The sequence below is a fragment of the Sinohyriopsis cumingii genome, chromosome 11 (genome assembly GCF_028554795.1).
Source record: "Sinohyriopsis cumingii isolate HCF-2022 chromosome 11, ASM2855479v2, whole genome shotgun sequence".
NCBI classification, from domain to species: Eukaryota; Metazoa; Mollusca; class Bivalvia; order Unionida; family Unionidae; genus Sinohyriopsis; species Sinohyriopsis cumingii.
In genome coordinates, this window is record NC_142971.1 from 33964743 (window position 1) to 33987264 (window position 22522).

General features: G+C 35.6%; 1 protein-coding gene across 1 annotated transcript; it reads right to left on the minus strand.

The window, feature by feature from the left end:
- Window positions 1–979: 979 nt before the first annotated feature.
- On the minus strand, window positions 980–22464 carry LOC149787887 (26S proteasome non-ATPase regulatory subunit 6-like). The gene is made up of 8 exons (XM_089974128.1): window positions 22290–22464; window positions 20087–20292; window positions 16437–16582; window positions 15466–15685; window positions 9365–9473; window positions 8649–8817; window positions 2260–2365; window positions 980–1483 (listed from the first exon to the last, which is right to left on the minus strand). The coding sequence occupies exons 1-8, from the start codon at window positions 22432–22434 to the stop codon at window positions 1415–1417; spliced, it is 1170 nt and encodes a 389-aa protein (XP_089830254.1). The 5' UTR covers window positions 22435–22464; the 3' UTR covers window positions 980–1414.
- Between the last annotated feature and the right edge of the window lie 58 nt (window positions 22465–22522).

Consider the following 22522-nt stretch of genomic DNA (forward strand, 5'->3'; position numbering starts at 1 on the left):
AAAAAAATCATTAATTTATGTGAATAATGTTTAAACTTAACATTCTATTTAGTGAAGAAGCAAATTCTTTATAGCAAGGTAATTATTTCGTCACAACAATAATTCACAGGTGATACAACAGAACATGTAGGACTTTTCTTGTTTAGAAGAAATGAAAATTGAAGACATAATTGAATAATCGGGAGTTCTCTACAAAAATCGTAAGATATTATGAAATCAGGAGGTAGACCCCAAAAATCGGGAGTTTTATTTCCTCCTGGCGTGAAAGTTGACAGGTATGGTGTAAGGTCGCTTACATCAAAGCAAACTACAACTCAGCTTTTACAGTATTAACAATGAACCGTATTGTTTGTTCATTGTGTTGTCATACTGGGATTACATTTTAAGGAGTTAGGTATTTACAATTTCAAAGCAAAGTAAAAGCGTAATTACCGGTGCACTGATATAAAATGTCCAATGCAATAATGCATAAACAAACAATAATCGAGTCAAAAGGGAGAGGTAGTGTTACAGCAACTCGCGATTGCTAAATTCTTGTCATCGTTCGATCAAAGTATGCACAAATCTAAATTAGGCAGAAACAATAAGAAAACAGAAAATTAAATAAATTGCTTTTCAAACAAGTTTATACCATTTCTTTTTAATAATCATGCATGCCAAACTCGAGATAAGTATAGATGTAATTTTTTAAGTTACAAGGTTGCCTAAATAAATGCGTTTAGAACTTACTTTGTCCATCTTGGGATGTCTTGGAGTTGTAGGTCGGCTTATACGTGGGTCATGCACATTTTAGTCTTTATACCAGTTCAGTTTGGGGGTCGGCTTATATGTGAACGGGCTTATATGCGAGTATATATATATGGTAAATTGAACTTGATAAAACCAGGTTGTGAGCTGGACATGGACCATATTTTGTACATGTCCATGTTATGGCATTAGCACTCCTCAACTTGGCAAATAAACAACCCAAATACATAAATTTATTTGAAAAATCTTAGTATTTTATTTTCCATAGTAAATAATGAATCAAATCAATTATGTCCAAATTTATTGCCCAAGTAGAAACTATTAAAAGGACTAGACCAATATGATGAAATTAATTTGACAAAAAAAACCCCCAAGAAACAAATGTACTCCATGAAGTTTGTGCAACAGATGTGACAGAACTTAGTGTCACTTTTCTTATTAAAAGGAATCATTTGCCTTGGTAGCTTGATGCTAGTCTTGCAAGAAAATAAAATGTTTGTAACCTAACAAGTGATGTTACTCACTACTACTTCAAAGACTATTATTTATGAGACATCTTTGTGAAATCTGTCTGCCTTTGGTTCAATCTGCTATCTTTAAACTTCAAGTACTTTCTTTCCGAGTTGCTTTCTCTTCAACAATTTCTAGTTCTATACGACAGCTGCTCTCAGATATTGATCACTCTACTTAGTTTCTGGATTCGATTCAAAAGAATGTCTCCTTGCTTGATGGTTGCCTGAAACGAAGTTTTAAAACAATTTGTTTAATATGAATAAAGAGTCTCAATTTCAGCACATAATATAATGTATAACTTACATGACGCTTTTATATAAATGTTAAGTCAAGCCTTTACTCTAACGGGTGATCAAAAAGCACAGGTCAAATTTCTTTAGTCTGCATCTTTGATGTACAAGAATATGATTCTGCAAAATCTGTTTCACAGCCGTTACTGTATAACAAACAAAGAATAACAAAAATTTAAAAGAAGAACCTTGTCCTTATAGTTAGTTAGGTTTATTTCTATTTCATTAAACACATATTGGTACTCAGGGAAGGCATTTGTTTAAAAATTTGTACCAGGATATTCTGATCACTCTACGAGTTCATATGAAAACAAAATTCTGAACTGCAGTTTTGGGTGACAATGGCATATCAAAAGTGCATTTTCCTGGGTCTCATGCATGTTTTACTGGAACAGCCTTAAAAGGATAATAATGGGCAGGCTTAAAATAGAAAGACGTTTGTCCAAGGTGACTCCATTTATCTGTGTCATATAAATATACACAAGTTGGCATCTGGATTTATTATAAAATTCATTTTATAAACTAAAAGACTGGAAATGACATCCTTGGTACACAAAACTGGGTTTATGGAAAATTGCAACAAAATTCGTATTTATTACCTGGCTTACATCATTGCCAACAGAAGGCTAATTTTACAAACTAATCAATGGAAACTATTTGAATCTCTCATTCTTACTTAATGCAAGCATGATAAGCAAATGAGTCTTACCTGATATTGCCAGTTTTTGTTGTCTGGTCTGTTGGTTTCAACAATGCCCCCAACTTTGTCAATTCTGCAATGTAGTCGTCCAGCAGCAATAAACCTGGCTAAGTCCCTATAACAAAATGCCAAGTATATAATCAGTTTAAAAAATTAAAATTCATTCCTGCCATCTTCCCGCCAAATACACAAAACAGTAAGCCATTAAGAAAACAGAATTTCTCCATTAGCCCCACATACGAGGACCTGAATCTGAATATGTACCATATATACTTGCTAATAAGTTGGATCAAACTACATAGATCTGGCTTTGCCATCACATAATGCACAAGCAGATCTGGATCTAATAAGTTTGTTAGGAGTAATCAGTAGAGCAAAGAACAGAGGCCCTGACTTGCCAGTGCATTATATAATGGCAGACCAGGGTCTGTTCTGTTGATAAATGGGTACACATGTTATACCTTAAATGTCTTACTATTGGAAGAATATGGAGTTTTTAATTGCGTCTCAAATAAAACAACTTGCCATTTGTGTATGTGATGATTATTTTGTCTGCATGTTAAGAGTCCTTTAAAAAAAGAGATAAGGCTGGATCACACCACACACTGGAGACATATTTTACATGGAGCCTATAGAGAACATCAGTTTTAGAAAGAGCTTCTCAATAGTCCCTAACTGCTGATAAAGCACATAAAAAACCAAAATGCAATACAACACATTTCATGTTACACCAATTATAAAAGAATTCTCCCCCTGGCATCATAAACCTTGCACGCTGATTGCCATCTGGCCTGACCAAAAGAGGAGCTTGTTGTCCAGCCTCACTACGAACAAGTGTACTACTGACCTTCTCTCCAGATGAGAGAATTTTATATACAACTGCCTTGTGAAGAGACCATTTTGTATAGATTGCTTGCTCTTTTCCAGGCAAGCACCTTGCCAGAACATTCCTTTAGTCCTGAATGTGGCAAACTCAACAAATAAATGATCTCCTCAGAAGCTGTCCAATGGAGGAGTTTCCACAGTTGTTTGTGGGTAAAAGAATCATCCCTAGTAAATGAAATTCTTGAATGGATCAGATCCATCATGTCCTAATTGGAGATAAGACCTAGACAAGTCACTGTCTTCCAAATGAAGACAGATACTTCAAAAAGGCAATCAGAGGACATTGTTTATCGACCAGTCATTAACAAACTGGAGGAAGTGAAACTCTAAGGAACTTAAATGAACCAATATTATGCCCAACATCCCGATGAAGACTCAAGAACTAGGGGAATTTCCTGTGGGTTGGGAAGTTGGGTATGTGAAGTTAATTATGCTCAAGATCTATGTTGTCAGCCCAGTCATTTGGGCCCTGATGGTATTTCTGACTCGAGTGACTGACTCCAACTTGAACTGTTCTTCCAAAGAAATTCATTCACAGGGGAAAGATCAAGGACAAGTTGGCAGTGGTAGAACAAAATGGGTGTCCTTCAAAGAGATGGTGGGTTCTAGAAGCAAAGCCGATAACCCTTCTGTTACTAGTGAGTAAAAGATGGCTAAGACCTTCTCTTTTTCTATCTCGCCCATTCATGGCCTTTAGACAATTTCTGAGTCTGCATCTTCATCACTGCTGAACAAGGGGGCAACAGATCTTACTTGTTCTCTAGAACCTGCCCCACTTGCTGGGATAAAGAAGGCAAACCCAACAGATGATCTGGTGTAACAGTATGTTCTGGGAAATTGTCAGTGCCTCAAAACATTGTCTCACAAATGAGGTGAGGCAGGCCATTTTATCCAATCTTCACACAGGGAAAATGAATTTCCAAACCTGGTGTTTGTTATCCTGTCTCTGCTTACAAGGGGGAGGGGGAGGGGGGGCAGGGAGGGGACTAGCCCCTAGATTCTCCACTCTGGAGAAAAGGACTGGCAATGCTCTCTCAGTGCCTGTTGTGGAAAGTGGCAATCACCCTTCCTTTCTTTTGAGAATGAGGCCAGAGGAAGTGCGAAAGATCTAGGGTGTGCCTTGACTCGAATCCACCATCTATGGTGTAATGGTCATAAAATGGAACATTGTTGATGAACCATTTGGGTGGTGGGAGTCCCAAGCTCTGTAGGGATTGAAAGGGAAACATTATAAGGGAGGAGTATAAACTCCAGCTCTTCTAAAAGGCTAACTAGACTGTTATTCAGCACCTGATGTGCATCATTAAGTGCTTGGTGACCAGTTCTCCATTATAAGTGACCTGAGACAGAAAATGGAAGCTCAGTGCCATACACTATACATGGTGATTGGTACCCAGTGACCAGTGTTCACTCCCAGACTAATGACAGGCGTTCTATGACTGTCATCTGACACACTACCAAGTGAACAGTTACAAACAATGACCAGACAGATGAAGCAGACAATACTGCCAACCATATTTCAGAACATGACTACAATGAATATGATCTCCTCAATTTAATTCCTAGTCTACATAACTGAGATGATGACTAAAACCCCTTGTGCTGAGAAGACATAGCTTGGTTTTGGGGCTGGCATCCTCACTTGCATAGCAATAAGGAATAGGTGATATCTGGTGGGCTAAGAAGAGAGTTTATAATCCCCCTGTATAACAGTCTCAGGTTATACACACCATGTTGTCAGGATGCCAGCACTAGAAAAATGAAATAAGCAAAACCCTGAGAGCAAGCACAGCCTGATGATATACAGTTTTCGATATCCTCTTGAATCATTAATGTTCCAAGTCTGTTTCCACCGTCACAGGTCTGGAAGTGTTTTTCTTTGTCTTAAATGTTCTTCTGGCCTTAAATTAACGTTTCAAAATGAATGCTTGTGGCACTGTGTAACAGCTCTGCACTGAGGATTTTCACTAACCATGTCATATTATGAATGCTACCATTCTGAAACATAATGAAAAGAGTAAATTGTACATTATTTACCAAACATCTGGTAAATAATATTTTAAACTTCTTTTAACAAGAGTCCTTCAAAAGGACATGTGCTCTACTGGTTGAAAAGAATTTCCAAAAACTGTAGATAATTCCATTTTTTTCTCCTTTTAAACTGCTGAGGGCTGTTCCAGTAAAACATACTGGGGACCCAGGGAGGGGATACTCACCCACAGATGCAATGTATAATTTTCTTTTCATTTTACCCTGACACATATTTTTTTTAAACTGCCTTCCCTGGGTAGGTTTAAATGGAACAGCCCTGAGCAGAGCACTGAAATAATCTCTGATATTCTTGAGAAACTCCAGCACAACCTGGTAACAAAACTATTTTTGTAAAATTGGAGCTAACATGTTCACAATATACCATCAGACTGGTAAAATCTTCATTTAAGACTAATCAGGTATCACAAGGTCTTTTGGTGAAAACTACATGTCACTACAACTATTATTTCAGGAAAACTAGCTATAACATGATGTTCAAAATGGCCACTATAGGTGCTTTACTTGATGTCAAAATGGCATTGCTTTATTTCAAACCAATAACCAGACATAATTAAAACAATCTTTTGTAAAAAAAAAAAACATGTCACTACAGCTCTTGATATTCAAGAAGGGATCAAAGCAAGAACAAGTTTCAAGATGACCATTATGGCAAATATACTGGATGTCAGAATGGCACTATCTGTCAGGAAGAGTAGATAACAAAGTTTTCAACATAGAATGCCATGATGTCTGAGGAACACCATTTAGGACCAACCAAGAAGTTTTTAAGAGAAAACCCTGTGATGATAGGCCCATCAGTTCAGAATGAGTAATGATGATAAAACATTTAAGAAGGCCACCATGGTGGTGACATTGGATATCCAGGGGCATATCTAATATACACCATTTTCATTTAGGTCCACACAGACATTATAAGAAGCCTTTGATATGACCATCCAAAAATATTCAGAAAGAGCAGCAATTGCTACCATATTGAATTCCATAATGGCCCCTTTTCCATTAGGACCAACTAGATTTAGTATGCAGTCTTTTAGTGAAAAACCCCTGTTGATACAAGTGTCTTTTCAGGAAGAACAACAATAACTCAATTTTCATTATGGCAACTGTTGTAGCCTGTCAGATTAGCATCATTTAGGACTAATCAGTTATCATAAAAGGTCTTGCAGTGGAAATCCCATGTCAATATGACTATCCATGAAAAACCTGCAGTGATAAGATTTCTAATGCGGCTGCCATACTGAATGTCCAAGGATCAACACTGCCATTTAGGACCAACTAAACAATGAATGCATGTGTCTGTAAAGTTCACTGGCAATCCTCCCAATAGTTTACAAGATGCGATTACAAATGTGTGCTAACAGAAGCTGGCCAGCACTGAACCAAAGGCCACAGCACAAGTTCTTCTGGTAGATGACCAGTAGAGCTAAAACAAGAAACCCACTATCAGTAAGTGATGTTGGCTAACAAAACTATATGAAACAGGCCATTTCATACACTTTATGATGAGTGTGGAAAAAGTGAGAGTTATGTTATAGTCTGAGCTAGGCTTATGAATCTTACAGCACTGCAGGAAGGTCAGCCTTATGGTGATGTGTGATTACGAGTTTCAGACATGATTTTGGTCTTCCATAAAAAAAGCTGAACAATTTTTAATGAGCGTTTGGGAGTCCTCTCCCAATGGGGTCTCGAGGGGCAGTGCCCCTGATCCAGGGGGCCTAAGGCCCCCGACCAAAAACGCATTTTACAGTCATAAAAACTGCACCTGGTGCAACTTGTGATCATAATAATAATCAAAATAATCATTTGAAAAACTAATAAACTTACCAAAATGTTCAACTTGATTTGAATAATTTCACAATAATTATTGTCACATGAATTTGTTCTCCAATACTGTTGAAGCTGAAGTTATTTCATGTGCATGTCAGTGTTCACATCGTAATTGTCACAATAATTTGTCAATTTTTGCCGCAAACATATTATACTTCTCTTTTCATAACAAATCTGTGAAATAAACACCCAAGCTCATCAACTATATACAAATAATCCCATACATTCACTTGCCCTTTTCTCCACAGGACACAACCTGTTGATATGCCAGTCGAACTCTTTTTGCGACCTTGGCAAAGATTTCTTTAGCCTTCCTTTTTGGCTCAATGTGCAATCGTTTCTTTTTCTTCTCAACGAGAGCCTTTTTCCTTTCAAGCTGGTGCTTGTATTGGTGACATGCAGCAAGTATATTCTGACAGGGGGCTACATCTCTCTCATGCAACAAATCTTTCTTCATAGAGTAATTAATTGTACTTTTTCCAGATGCCTTCTGAACTTCAATTTTTCTGTATGCAGCTTCTTTTGTAGGCTCTGTTCCAAATTCTTCCAACTGCAATTACCGTAATTCAGATCTTTCTTGCAAAGATCACAAAATGCCAGTCCTTTAGCGTTCAGTTTTCTTATAAAATGACCAACTAATTTCCATCAGCTTTTCGCTCCAGCCATTCCCATCCATTTCCATACAGTTTTTAAACCTTTATCTAAATTTTCATGCCATGGTCTCTCTCAACAACTTGGGACACCATGTTTTGCAAGCATGCTTCTTTCCACTGCCATCAGTTTCCATTACACGAAGATTCATTGGATGAATTTAAATTTTTGACCAATCAGAACAGTCTTTATGAGACTCTTGTGCTAACTAATACATGGAACAAATACTTTACAAGGGTCGTTATTGGATGAATTAAATTTTTTGACCAATCAGAATAGTCTTTATGAGACTCTTGTGCTAACTAATATATGGAACAAATACTTTACAAGGGTCGTTGTGGAATGGGACTGGACAGACCGCTTTTAAAACACCAGATCAGAGATGATATAAACAATAGACTATATCAAGAAAAATCTGATTCAACTCAAGAGAAAAGCAGAATTCCACTTTAAAACAGAGAAAAATCATGTCAGGAGTTTAGTGATTTAAATAATTTACTTAGTAAAAACCATTCCTCTACTTTCAGCCTTTGACCTATCAATACCAATATCAGTAGTTACAAGTTTAGCCAAGGTACCTGATATATAGCCATATGTCATTGATATTTGACGTTTAGACAGATCAAACTGGTAGGATTCTTCCTTACCCCAAATGCAAACTATACAGACAGCAGATGGATGGATGGTCATCATAACATGATATGCTCAACCTTATGGCATGCATATAAAAAGTATATACATTCTTTCAACATTCCACATTAATACCTGCATTTATTACCCCATGTATCAATGGATTCCAAATCATCAATTAATGAAACCACACCTCTGCAAACATTTTATTAAAACTAACATTGTGACAGTATGGCTGATCAGTAGTTCAGATATTCATGTACATGTTTCAGATTGATTGTAGTGGAGAGGAGATGAAGTCATTTTAGATAAATGATAATCTGGATGCTAAGACAATCAAGAGCACACTTTACCTATCAATATACTCAACAGTCACTCCGAATGCATCAGCCATGTAGTCCAGTGTAAGACTACGATAAGACTCAAGAAGCTGTGAATAGGCCACTATCCGCATTTCCCTGGTGTAAAACTTGTAATGAGAGGACAGTAACCGATCATACTTCATGATTTCTTCCACCTGAGCTGAGAAAACAAGTGAAATATTCAACTTTAGTACCGTGATTTGCATGAATCATCAAAACAAGGTGCTATACTAATAGGTGTTGTGCCACAGAACACCAAACCTAACCAAAGATTAATTGGGGCATTGTAACAAGGGCTGAATGGGAAAAGTGAGCAGATGCAACTTAACCTGATATCCTTATAACAATTACGTAAAATGGACTACTGCTCCAATGGAGAGTAAGATGTTAGAATAAAATCAATATAAAACAAAAATGTCAGAAAGAAATCAATGTAAAACAAAAATATCTGAAAGAAAAAAAATGTAAACAAATAAATGAAACATTTATATTAACATTGTTCAGCATAAATGCAATATTGATTTCTACTCGCATTTGCACACTGTCATATCTCTTCCAATAATATTCTACTAGTCCTAGACAGAAGAATATATCTCTTTGCAAGGATTTAATGAAGTTTTAAAACAATATTAGTATAAGAATCATATCACCTTGCTGATATTAATTTGCTGATAAAATATTTAAGTTCTAAACTGTGTGGTCATTACCTAAATTTCTGAAGAAATCTGCATACTGACAATCATAGAGTGAAAATAAATATGATCTAATCTTTGGCAGACCGTGTAGAATTTCCAAAATCTCTGATCCCTTTACCACCTGAAAATATAAAATAATGTTAAAAATTACAGAAATTTAAATAAAAAATGTTTCAACAACGATTGTTTTGTACTTATGAACATTCTAAAAAGCCCACATCAGAACTTTATATTGACAGAATAATGTTTTTTAAGACCTTCATTACAAATGAATGCATGCAAACTTCAGACAAAACATTATTAATAAACAAAGTATCCATGATTCTGATGTAACCATTAAAGTATTATAAAAATTATAAAAGAAGGGAGGAGAGCACTATCCATTAATGAAACAAAGTTTCCACTAAATAATGTTATTAAGTCAAATGTAAAATTAACTAAATCTGCAATAGGGGAGCAGTACATAACTTTTATAACCAAAAGTTCAACGATACTGTGTAAAAGAAATATTACAAAAATATATTAAGACATCCTTACAAACTTTCACTTTACTTAAATCAATATTTAATACTGCAGTGTTAGGCAAGTTCTGACAAAACTTTGAGCTATTAGAACTATGTGCAATGAAAAGGACCCCACTTTGTAAAAGTTGCACTGGAAAGCCTCAAATGGAGGAATTTGATGGATACAAAAAGGAATATATTCAATAATAATAGGTCATAACTCTAGTTTTGTAAAATTATGTAAAACAATGGCAACCAAATTCATGATACAATTCAATAATATAAAGCTACACAAGTTAAAATTCAAATATGTTGCTCGTATACTATATATTTAAAAAGCAAACCATGCACACTGGATTTCCAAGTGGCCCCATTTTCATTTAGGACTAATCAGACATTAAATGAAGTCTTCAGGTGAAAACCCCACATCATGACTTTTCACTGAGGAAGAAGAGCAACAAGATTTTCAAGATGGCTGCCACTGTGACTATATTGGAGGTCGGATCAGTAACATTTGCATGTAGGACCAACTGGACATTGTAAAAAGGCTGCTAGTGAAAACCCTATCTTGAAATGACCAGGGATGGTCCTGGCTTTTAAAAAGCTGTCGCCAAAAAAATCGCCAACCTCAATATTTTGTTGCCAATTTTCAAAAAGTGTCGCCAGAACAAGTAATGTACATTTTTCCAAGTGTTAATTTAGTCTAATAATGTAACAGGCAATGAAAATTACAAAAGATGAGTTAGTTAATACTTTAATTACAACAAGCATTAACAAAATGTTACAAAGTGTTACATAAAGATCCGTCACGATTTTAGGGCTGCCCACTTGTTGAATGCAGTTTCAAAGTCTAATTTTTCACATCTGTACATGCTGATTCTCATTAAATTCTCAAGAGATGAGATGCAGAGTTTATTTCTGATGTCAGTTTTTATGAAGTTCATCTTACTGAATCCACGTTCACAGTCTACAGTGCTGACAGGTGGCACCAGTAGTCTCTCAGCAGCCGCAGATGCGCAAGGGTACATTACCCTGGATCGCACTGCCAACTGAATCAAGTCCTTAACACCTCTATACACCTTACCATTACTGAGATCTTGAACCCTAGCATAAGCCACAAAAGCAGCCAACTCCTGACTAACCAATGCATTATCAACTTTAGTTGACATTTTAATAATAATAAAACCCTATAATCGTGCATTGCAATGTAAGATAAGTGACATATAATGTGACCGTCGATTGCATGCATTCCGTAATTAAATGTGCCCCCCCCCGCTAGCTTCACAAAGCTTGTAGTGAATTGCTTTTTAAATCCCAAGAATGATCACTGAATGCTGTATAAATTTTCTCAACAAGCAAAATAGGATCTCCATTCCCACGAATGAAACTTACACGAGTCAACACCTGGCAATATTGGACCGTATATATAAGCATAAATTCACACCCAATTTAGGGATTCTTTCACTCCTGTATTTTGAGAAATAAATAATTATTTTTGTATTTATACACAGTAGCCGGTACTTCAAAGGTTATCAGTTTTCTATGAAGGTTCAGCAAAACTATTGTATTGGTATATGTAAAAAAAAAACAAACACAGAAGGATTAGCCATTCAATTAATTGTATCTGTTCTATTCGCGTCTTCAGAAGTCGGTCAGTTGTAGGTATAGTTCGGTAGCATGATGGACTGTATCTTTACAGTGCATTGTTACATCATAATCTGCTTATGCTGACATCTGGGCTGAGTACTGTATGCTGATACAGTACTCAGCCCAGATGTTAGCATAAGCAGATTATGATGTAACAATGCACTGTAAAGATGGGGTTGTCAATACGAACAAAGGAAGGTTTGTGTAACAGATAGATTCCAATGCATTGCTTAGTCAAGTTTGTGGCTTCCTTTCGTTCTCCCTTTTAATTTATCCAGTCCAAATCTATGATTGTATGTACAAATTAAATAACCAAAAAGTCTGTCGCCAAAAAAAATCGCCAGATGGGATATTTTTGTCGCCAATAAGGAAAAAAAATCGCAATTTGCAACATTGGCGAAGCCCAGGACAATCCCTGAATGACCATCCATTCTGGAGGAACAGTAGCAAAATAACCGCTGTGGTGCCCATATTGGCTGTCTGAGAAGCACCATTTCCATTTAGCGAAAAAAAAAGAAACTATGGATGAAAGTGTGTGTAAAGTTTCATGGCAATCCACCAAATAATTTAGAAGGAGTAACGATAAAAACTTATGCTAAGATATGGACTGATAACAGGCAATCCCATAAGTTCTTCTTGTGTCTGAGCAGTAGAGCTAAACCCCATTCTATCTGAATCAAATATATCATCTGAATTAAAGTTAAAATGCACACACACCCCATGTCAGCACCAACTTTATTTGCATCTTGCTTATTAGTAAGAAAAGAATTAAAACCAAATACGAAAACATGCCTGATTCTATCCAAAGAAATTAGCTATGAAACGTTTTTTTAATTAGCAAGTTATAACTGATGGTGTAATGTGCTTCTCATTTGTTCAAAAATAATATCTCAGAACATCTGAGAGTAAAACTTAATTATCATGGAATGAGAGATTAGTCTTGAAATCATGATTGTTTTGCACAATATTATCAATATTTATTTCAGCAATAAAATTAACTCAGTTTAATTACGGACAATCTTCAAACTTTTGCTGTTAATTGCTGTGTTACAATTGTGCCTGTTAATATAATGCTCCAAGTCAGACCACTTCATTTAATATAAATGACACCATTTCGAAGCCAAAATTTACATTCTTGTTTGATGCCAGAGTCCTTGGGTGGTCAAGCAGTTAAAGCACTCGCGTTAAAAGATCACTCACACATGTCATTGCCGTCTGCGTGGGTTCAAGCCTCAGATTTGCAACATGGGTATGTTAGAAGGTTGCCAGTACCTTCCAGTGGGTCAGTCGTTCTTAGCAGGCTTTACTGGGTTCGCCACCAAATATACTGGCCACCATGTGTAGCCAACCATGTGCAGAAAATGGCACTAAACCCACAAAAACAAACTTATGAACCAAATTCTTGTCAGTAATATGTCATTGTGTTGACAATGGCTGCTGCCTTTTTTCTGAAGGAAATTTTTCAAAGTCAAGTCTCTGTTTGGGACAGACTATTTAATTTTCTAATCTGGGGACAGGGGCTGGGAATAGGAACATTTTTAAATCTTGAAAAAAAATGTTTTGATTGATTTGACGGAAAAGAAAACTGCAGCCCTCATCCCCCGAAAATTACATGGTCGGCCCATTACAGAACACAGTAAGCAGGGCACATTAGGTCAGAATATAGCTGGCTTAAAGTTGTGTATATTCAACCTAGTGGAAAAGTGCTGTTGACAGTGTATACCACCAATACTGCTACAGAACTAAACACTTGGTGTCCATTTCAGCATAAATTCAGTGTTTTCTGTTTTTTTCCCTCCTTCTTATTTTAAATATCAGTGGCTGCCATTTACAATTGTGTCCATATCTCAGATGATTACATTTTCCTTGGTAACAATGGGATAAATTCATGCTGTTCAAGAAAGCAAAACGGTGTGCCCATCACAAGAATAACAATCCTAAAATGGTGTGCCTATCACAAGGATAACAATCCTAAAACAGTGTTCCTATCACAAGGATAACAATCCTAAAATGGTGTGCCTATCACAAGGATAACAATCCTAAAACAGTGCGCCTGTCACAAGAATAACAATCCTAAAACAGTGTGCCTATCACAAGGATAACAATCCTAAAACAGTGTGCCTATCACATGACATGCTTTCCTAAACTGGAATCTTTTATCCCTCAAAATGTCATTTTGCCATCATGAATAAGCAACAATTGCATTGTGTTTTACATTCTGGTGTTGCTTCCTTGTTAATATTAACAACCGTGTTGTAACTAGTTCCATTGGATGAGTGCAGACCATTTAATATATAATTGTACTTTTTGCAAATTTCAAGATCTAGCAAGCATGATATAATCCAACATATTCCAAAGTTACTGTCGATCTTTAAACTTTAATTAGCTACACCTATAAACGTAATCATCCCCACGCATACCATCCATGCATGTAATATTACTTATTTTTGTGGGTATCAATTTTGATGGTTTTGCAGAAAATATGACATTTTTGCTGGCTCTTATTTTCATGGAAGGAACTGTAGTTTCCAGCAAGAATTATAGTTTACTGCATTTGTATGGGAAAATATGAACTCATTTTGGGATGGAATACTGCACGACCTTGGGAGTGCAGCATATCCTTCCAACAAAACGAGTTCATAATTTCCCATACAAATGCAGTAACCTTTTTATTTTATTATATGCTCATTTTTTTATTCTACCTAAGGTTTAATTATATAAACAAAATACACTACAAGAAACAATGTAAATGAATGAATGCCATATTCCAAACTAAATACACAAGCGCAGATTTGTCATTACACAATGACACCATTATTAATGCGCACATAACTCTGCCCAGATAAATTTGAACTTAGTCGCGTGCTCAACATAACTTTCGAAAGAAAATGGCGTGTCTAGTTAAAATTAAAATTTGCAGTCATATTGTGAATGAATGCGCATTGCAACAACTTTTCCATTTGATCTGGAATGAATATATTTTGGTATTTTGTTTCGATTTAACGAAAGTTTGTGATTTTGGACATGATTCATCTGTGCAAATTATACATGAAATACATCGCACTGAAGTGGCGCGAGAGAAGTGTGTTTACATCTGCAAATGTGTTTCTGTTTCTGTCACTGAATGTTTGAAATCATAATGTGGGAAAAATATGAAGTCTTTCAATTGCAATTATCAAAAAGATGCTATGGAATTTAATGCTTATTTCATTTTGAGTGCAGTAAGGAGGATGCAACTGCACTTATCATCGAAATTACAGCAGAATTTTGAAATGTGTAATCCAGACTGAAAACCTATGACATTGGCTCATGTAATTCGGATTTGAAGAATTAAGAAAATACATTTGGAGGAAATTCAGGATGTAAAACTGCAAGTATATTTTACTGTGCCAATCTTATCACCAGCTAAAGAAGAGATTATATGACTTGTCACTTGTATGTTATTTGTAAGGACCTTATCTTCCGTCTGTTATATAATGTAGCTAGCCTAAATCTGTAACATTGTATCAACGCGGAATGTGCCAAAACAGCTGGGTTTTTTTTGGCAGTCCACGAAACATATTTTAGTTCGTTCAGAAACAAATTTAAACAACCACAACGTAAAGAGCCTCTTATGTGAGTGTAGATGATTTGTGTACAAATCAAAAGTGCTGGCGGTCTGCGTCCATTGTTTGTTTAGAATAGAAAGTAGTTCCTTTATGCACATGAATGCCATATGTGTATTGTCGCACGAGTTCAGTATCGGGTAATAGTGAACAATTTTGACAATGGAAAGTTAACGGGGAAAATAATAAGCATATAATAACATTGTTTATTGGATCTGTAAAACATAAATGTGTACCAAAGACACAATCCATGAAAACTGGTACCTTGACATAAAAAGGTTACCATGCAGTACACAGTGAACAAAATAAGTTTCAATCTACTTTCTTTTTTCTTTGTTGAGAATTACTGGTAACTCACCTTTTCCCTGAGCTGAGGTCTGTCTAATGCAATCATGCTGCAGATCACAGTGTAAGTGACAAAAGTCTTGTAATGCATCAGCTCATAGCTTGTGAATGTTGCCACTGTATCCAAAAACAGACTGGCAGCTTTTTTAAAGTCTCTTATTGCCATGCAGTAAGTTCCTCTGTAAACTTTTAATCTGTTTCTTCTATCCCAATCTCCTCCCTCATCAATCAAACTGAAGAAAAAAAATTAAAATAAAAAGTACCTGACACATCAACACCTGTTAATAATCTAATGCCTACTGACGTACTGGAAACTAATTATACTGTAATATATAGGCATATTACAAGGTGTACTTTGAAGATGTAACCAATAGTAATATATCAAAGCAAATTACCTCTGTTGTTGATTTATGTTCATGAATACCAATTGTGGATTTCTATCATTTTCAAATGTGTGGGTGGTGAGTAAATTTAATTAGTACTGAATACACAAAACGAAACAAAATGCATGTTGCATCCCTTCTTAATTAATCTTCTACCCCTGAAAGATTTAATGGAACCAACCATTTAAAACATTAAAAAGCATGACAACATAGCATCTTTGTTAAACTAAGAAAATAATGACCAGCACCCTCAAGTAGAGGGGGTAGGGTCAATAATAAAGAGGGAACAAATTAGGTTAGAGTGGATAGTACTGTTTTGCTGCCAACTTCACATAAGTCATTCTGATCAACCTTTACCTCTCTACAGGGTCAATACACATGATATGAAAGCTCAATCTTTGGCTTACTTACTACATGCATATTTTTTTATACAAGTCAAACTTGTATTCAGCAGGTTTTATTGCTCAAAATATTAATAGCTTAAAACAGGACAAAAAAAACCTATTTTCTGAGGTATATTTCTCCTACATTTATTTTACAATACACTGGATCTGTCACCTGATCCACTGTTTTATCAAATCTAAATTTTACAATGAATTACCTCTGTGCTTTCTCCAGATTGCGAGTGATGAGATCATGATCCATATAGAATAATCCAATCCTGATAAGATGAAACACTAAATCCAACCGATATCCAAGGGTTACTGTTTTCTCTTGGGTCTTTCTGAACTGACTTAGACAAGCATCCTGGAACAGAAAAAATTCAGAAATTTTCATCACTTTCTTCACAGTATTATGTCAGGCTACAAGAAAGGAAAACCTAGTAACGCTCTGTATCAAACAATCTCCTGGTGCTATGGAAATTGTAGAAATGCATAGGTCTACATCTACAGTATTGAATTCTAATGTAAGCCAATTGGCATCCCATGACAAATCAAATTTTGACACCACAGAAACTGGAATCACCCTGAAGTTCATGAATGCACAAGTGAACAGCTGATCCCACCTCAGACTGAAGGCATACACAATAAAGGTTCACTGGTCTGGGACTGAAGAGACATAAAACAGGAGCTTGTTCAAATTTGTTGCAAACAAGGCCTCTACAGGCTTCCTCCGTAGATTGTTGTTGTTGTTCTAGGGTTTAACGCCATTTTTCAGCACAAGATAGGCTATACATGGCGGCCAGTATAACTGGTGGAGGAAGAACCCTCCTCCATAGATTGAACAGGACTCTTAACTACTTGATGCAAAGACCATTCTGTGGGAACAATCTAGCCTGTCATGGACAAACTGCTAAGATATATTTAGTTTGATTATATTTTACTTCTGGAAGAAGATGGAAATCCTTAAGAGAGAGTTATGTGAAATGCATATGTAGACCACACCCATTCCATACTGCAAAGGACCCATCAATTTTCTATGGTGCCCAACAAAGCCTCTAAAAAAAGATTTAATTGGGATCCTACTGTTTATAAGGAAGAGGGATGCAATACAGGAGAGGTATGGAAAACACACACACACATGCATGTACGCACAGGGTTCATATTGAATTATGAATGATAAATTCAAAGACTTTTCCCAAACTTTCAAAGACCACAAACAGAGATTTCCAAGACCTATTTTTGCTAACATTGTGTATACAGGTTATATGAGAAAACAACGAATGCCAAATACTACAATATTGTTTACTGATTAAAGTCAAACTATAATTAATTTCCTAAATTAGCATTATAATGATCTGGAAGATAGGTTAACATTTGTTATTTTTTCAGAAATATGTAACATACGTGTCGGATTTAATACAAAATAAATTGTTCTCTTAACAGACATCAGCACTGCTTTGAATGCATTATTATATTTGTTTTTTGTTTTTTTTCTGGTGCGACTTGTTCTGCAGATTTTTTATTTTGTTGGTGCTTATATCCTAGAAACGAAACAAAATTAATTATCATACTAGTAAGAAACGCTATTTAGACACAAATTACCATTTAAAAAATGGCTTCTGAAAAAGTGAAATAAAATATAGGGGTACAAACAAACGGGGAGGTATAGTCAGGCTATAGATACACAAATCAATTTCAGCAATGTGATTTTTTTTAAAAATGTTTTTTATACCACTGGGGAAAAAGGTCGAGGGTTGGCAATGAGAAACGGGGACATTCCGTCAACTGGAAACACATTTTTTCATTCTTTTTTTTTATTTGCCTAATCAAATGACTTGACTTCCTACAGTTAAAGCTTCACAGCACACGTTAACACCATTTTTTTTTTTTTACTCGCAATTCAAGAACAACAACTCTTGCTTAACTCTACTATAGTGTACGCATGCGCACTTTGAAACTGTTTATCCGTGAATTGAATTTATTACAATGGATGTTTCTATATTAAACCAAGGAACATTATTATGTAGAACAAAATTTTCGAAAATGATTTTTGTCCCTCAAACGTGTTAAATAAACTGACGGTATAAGTAAATTTAAACGGGCCCTCTTTTGCCATATCTCCCAAATCATCAAACTAAACAATATCTTATTTTATACCCAAAAAGTAATGAGTTACCATTATTTTGCCCAAAACTACCAATAACTTATACTTCTGCATCTTTGTTCCACTAAATGAACAGTATGTAGTTGCTAATTTGCAACTTACCTTTGGCATGACTTGTAAGGGCTCCTTCTCCCATTGAAGCCAAGTTGATCGTCTTTTTAACAATGTACAAAACGCCTTTCGTTTACATAATTTATCCTTTTGCAGCCATTCCTTATATTTCTCTTGTTCAAGCCAGATATCATTGAAAGAGCAAAGACCTGTAATGAACATTTTGATTGGCCAAAGCTGATGGACTCATCCAATCAAATTGAACGATTCGTCAAAAGAAAGAAGCCAGGAAAACCAGCTACATCCGAAGCTAACGACCTTAGGCAATATTATTTGTGACTTCCTTTGATGAAGTGTGTAGCCGTCTTGCTTTGATGAAGAGTGCATGTGTTATTGAAGTCGCCGCCGAGGCCAACTTTGGATAGCCAAACAAAGCCTCTTTTGTTATTGCGGCGGCAATGAAACTGAACGGGTCATCAAAAGAACGAAACCACGATAACTATATTACATCCGAATCTAACAACCTCGGATAATTTTATTTGTGATTCTGGAAAGAAATTACAAAATTTGGGGTTTATTTCAATTTTCAAAGACTTTTAAAGACCTCAGGGTAATATGCTCCATTTTCCCAAACTTTCAAGGCCTTGAAAATGCTACCTTATTTTTCCCAAACTCTCAAAGACCTTCAAAGACCGTATGAACCCTGATGCACACACACACACACACACACTTCCTAGATGACACACTGTCTTTATCAGGGATGGTGCTGCTGTTCCCTCTTTTACTCAGGGAAGCACACTCAACCCCAACATCAAACCGTTAAAAAGCTGTTTCTCCCTCATGGGTTGTAACAGCTGCTTCTCTCAGGAGTTGTTCCTCCCTCTTTCAAGGGAATGCACTTGATCCCAGTATCTGAAGGTACACTTTGAGAACCTTGGGATTTAGAGGGACTGGAGGAAAAGTGCTTCCCTTTACATTCCTATTTTCAGCGAGGTCCCAGCTATTGTCAGATAATAAAAAACAAGCTGAACATACATACTGTACATTTTGTACACAATAGACATGTTTTGTAGGTATCCCATTGGGACTTTATGTACCCACCCACCCCCCACACTGTGACACTTGAAATAAAACTTTCAGAACATTTACTTATTTGATGACATAAAATGATGATGTGTAAACACGTGGGCTGCTTTAGCCATATTGTTATCTTTACTACTTACCTGTGAGTGAAAACCTCAAAGTTGTGTGCTAACTGAAGTGTAAGCAGAGGTAAGGATACGTCATCTTTAAATTAAACTTTTTAATAAGTAATCCACAGGACCATGAAAAGCAATAAACCATTGCTGAAAGGAAGTCTTCCTCTAGCAAGAATTTTCCACTGATGACAAGATGTTATCCAGAAAAGAAAAGAGATGATACTGCACATGGTCCTATAATTTGGATTCAGACTGGGTTGATGTACACATTTTAAAACTTTCTACAACAAGAGGAAGGTAAATCTTGCACGGATGAATAGTTGTCCATTGCAGAATGGTTAAGCTACACAATAGGTAAACATATTACTGATATAAAAACTCCAGATGTATTAATAATTACAACTTTTCTGAATTTGTTGAGATAGTTACTATCTCTTCATCTAAAATGTTTTACCTTATCTCCAATTCTACAGAGGTATTCAGCTTTTTTTAGCATAAATTCACGGATTTCTGTTTCTCCAAGATTCTTCTCAGCATCTTCAATAGCGTCATCTAACCTCTTCAGTTCTGTTGCATTATTCTCTTTCATTTTTTTAAGTAGAGATTCATCTACCTTCCATTCCAACTCCTTACAAACTTCCTCATAAAATGGAGCCATATCTGTAAGTAAAATTAACTGTAACTAAACGCTTAACGGGAAAGAATAAAAGCTTCAACTGTTAAAGGTCTAAGAAGACAGCATTAATTACAAGATAAAACATGATAATATTAAAATTCTGCAAACTGCATATAAAATAAAAGATATATACATTGCCTGTTGTACAGTTAATGGGCCAATTTATAAAAAATAACATGCAAGATTCTTTAATAATCTGTTATACATTTTTGACCAACTTTGATCAACACATTTTCCCACAAAGCAGGTGGATGAAGCGGGGCTGGCCTCAGTGATTTTTTGCGTCCCAGATAAAAAAATTGGCATCCAAATATGCATAATAAAGCGTTTCCAAGACCTGTTTCACATCTGAATACAGCAGGGCATATTGTAACAGTACACTTGAGCAGAATTAAAAGATATAACAAAAATGCATTTTACTTGATAAAAACATATTTAATTGGCATTTGTTTATTAAAATGCTGCCTCAAGTAGGCATTAGTGACAATTTCATTGATCAAAATTCTGATGCATACTGTTATTTACGGTGTACCAAGCATGTCATCTGGAAATAAATTTTTAAGAACATAAATGATTTCTTATTAAAAGACAATTTCATAATGTTGATTCAAATTTTCAAGTCATATCAACCATCTTCAATGATAAAACAAACAATATAGCTAGGTTTTAGTTACCATTTTTAATCACGATTTTTTCATGTTCAACAATTAGGGGTAAAATATTTTGCACTTTCTGGTTTAAAAAACATGGCATCCACTATTGATCCTGCATTATAAGTGGGTTTTGCAAGTTATCATGGCGCGAGTTATCGAGGGAGTGGTTATCTGGAAATGATTCATAAATGCAATACATTTCATACAAAAATGTCAACATCAAATTCATAAATTTTATCAAGATAGTCATATTCTTAAATGGAAGTAAATCAATGAAATAGCTGTTTATTCTTAAGTTATATAATACTGCATATTTATAGTTAAACCCAACCCACGTAAACAATAATTGTATGCCATATGTCAATCAAAAACATAATATGAATCTTAAGGGATGACAGGGTTAATTTATTCTGCATTTATACTACTGGTCTAAAACCCCACAATGAAACAAAAGTTGCAAGTTGGACAATACACCCTAATTGGACCCCCTCCCCCGTCTAATGTATATTTTTATCGAAGGGTGTCAGTCACGTCACCAATTTTCTGCTTGTATTGTTTAAATCATGGAGCTGATGATTTGCAGACATTGAGATCGGTATGATTTTATGCTTGAAAAGTAGAAAGAATGGGGCTGGAATTGGTTATGGTATGAATGTGATTTGATTAATTACTTAAACTGGTACATGTAAAGGAAATCTGATTATGTTTACCATGAATAGAGTTATTCTTCAACTTTTTAATATTTGTGGCTTTGTGAGCTTTCTGAAATTATGTTTTGATACAGGTTATTCAGATGTTATACATTGTAACATCATTACACAACGTTTAAATTCTGCAGTAACAGGCTTACCACTGTAATAGGATGTGCCATCAGATACTGCAATAATAAATAATGACATGCATTTTGTTATCTTAAATCAGGTACTCCGTGCCTATGCAAAGTTTGTCCAGATGCAGTACATTGTCTTTCCTGGTGCAGTACACGAATGTTGTGCTAAGTGTTTTCTAATTTAAGTACACAGCAGCAATGCGAATGCTCTCGAACATACTTTAAATAATTTGGCAACAGTGGCATTATGACTTATATGATATTATCTGTTTTAGTTCAATAAAAGTCTTGAATTTCCCTATCACAAATCATCTGGAAATAGCTAATCAAATAGACGATAACGGTTCCCGATGACCACATGCAGTTAATTCGGGTGTGTGTGTGGGAATTATAATACCCTCCCGAATTAGCTGTTTCTCCCTAAATCAAGTGCCTGTGACGGAAACCCCCACCAGCCATGATAGAGCAGTTTTTGATGGGCACTGTATCATTTACGTACTATCTTCTTTGATGGCGTCCATCAAGCTCTTTTTTATTTCAGCATCCTTTCTATATTTATCAGTAGCCAGCAAATATTTCCACTGTGCTAGCTCTAATTTAGGGTTTTTGGGTAAACCTTCTTCTTCCAAATCTTCGATCGGCATTTTGAAACGGATGTTTGGTGCACTGTAACTGCGAGACTGAAATAATTTCAATAAATCTAAAAAGCAGTACATTAAATTATAAAAAATA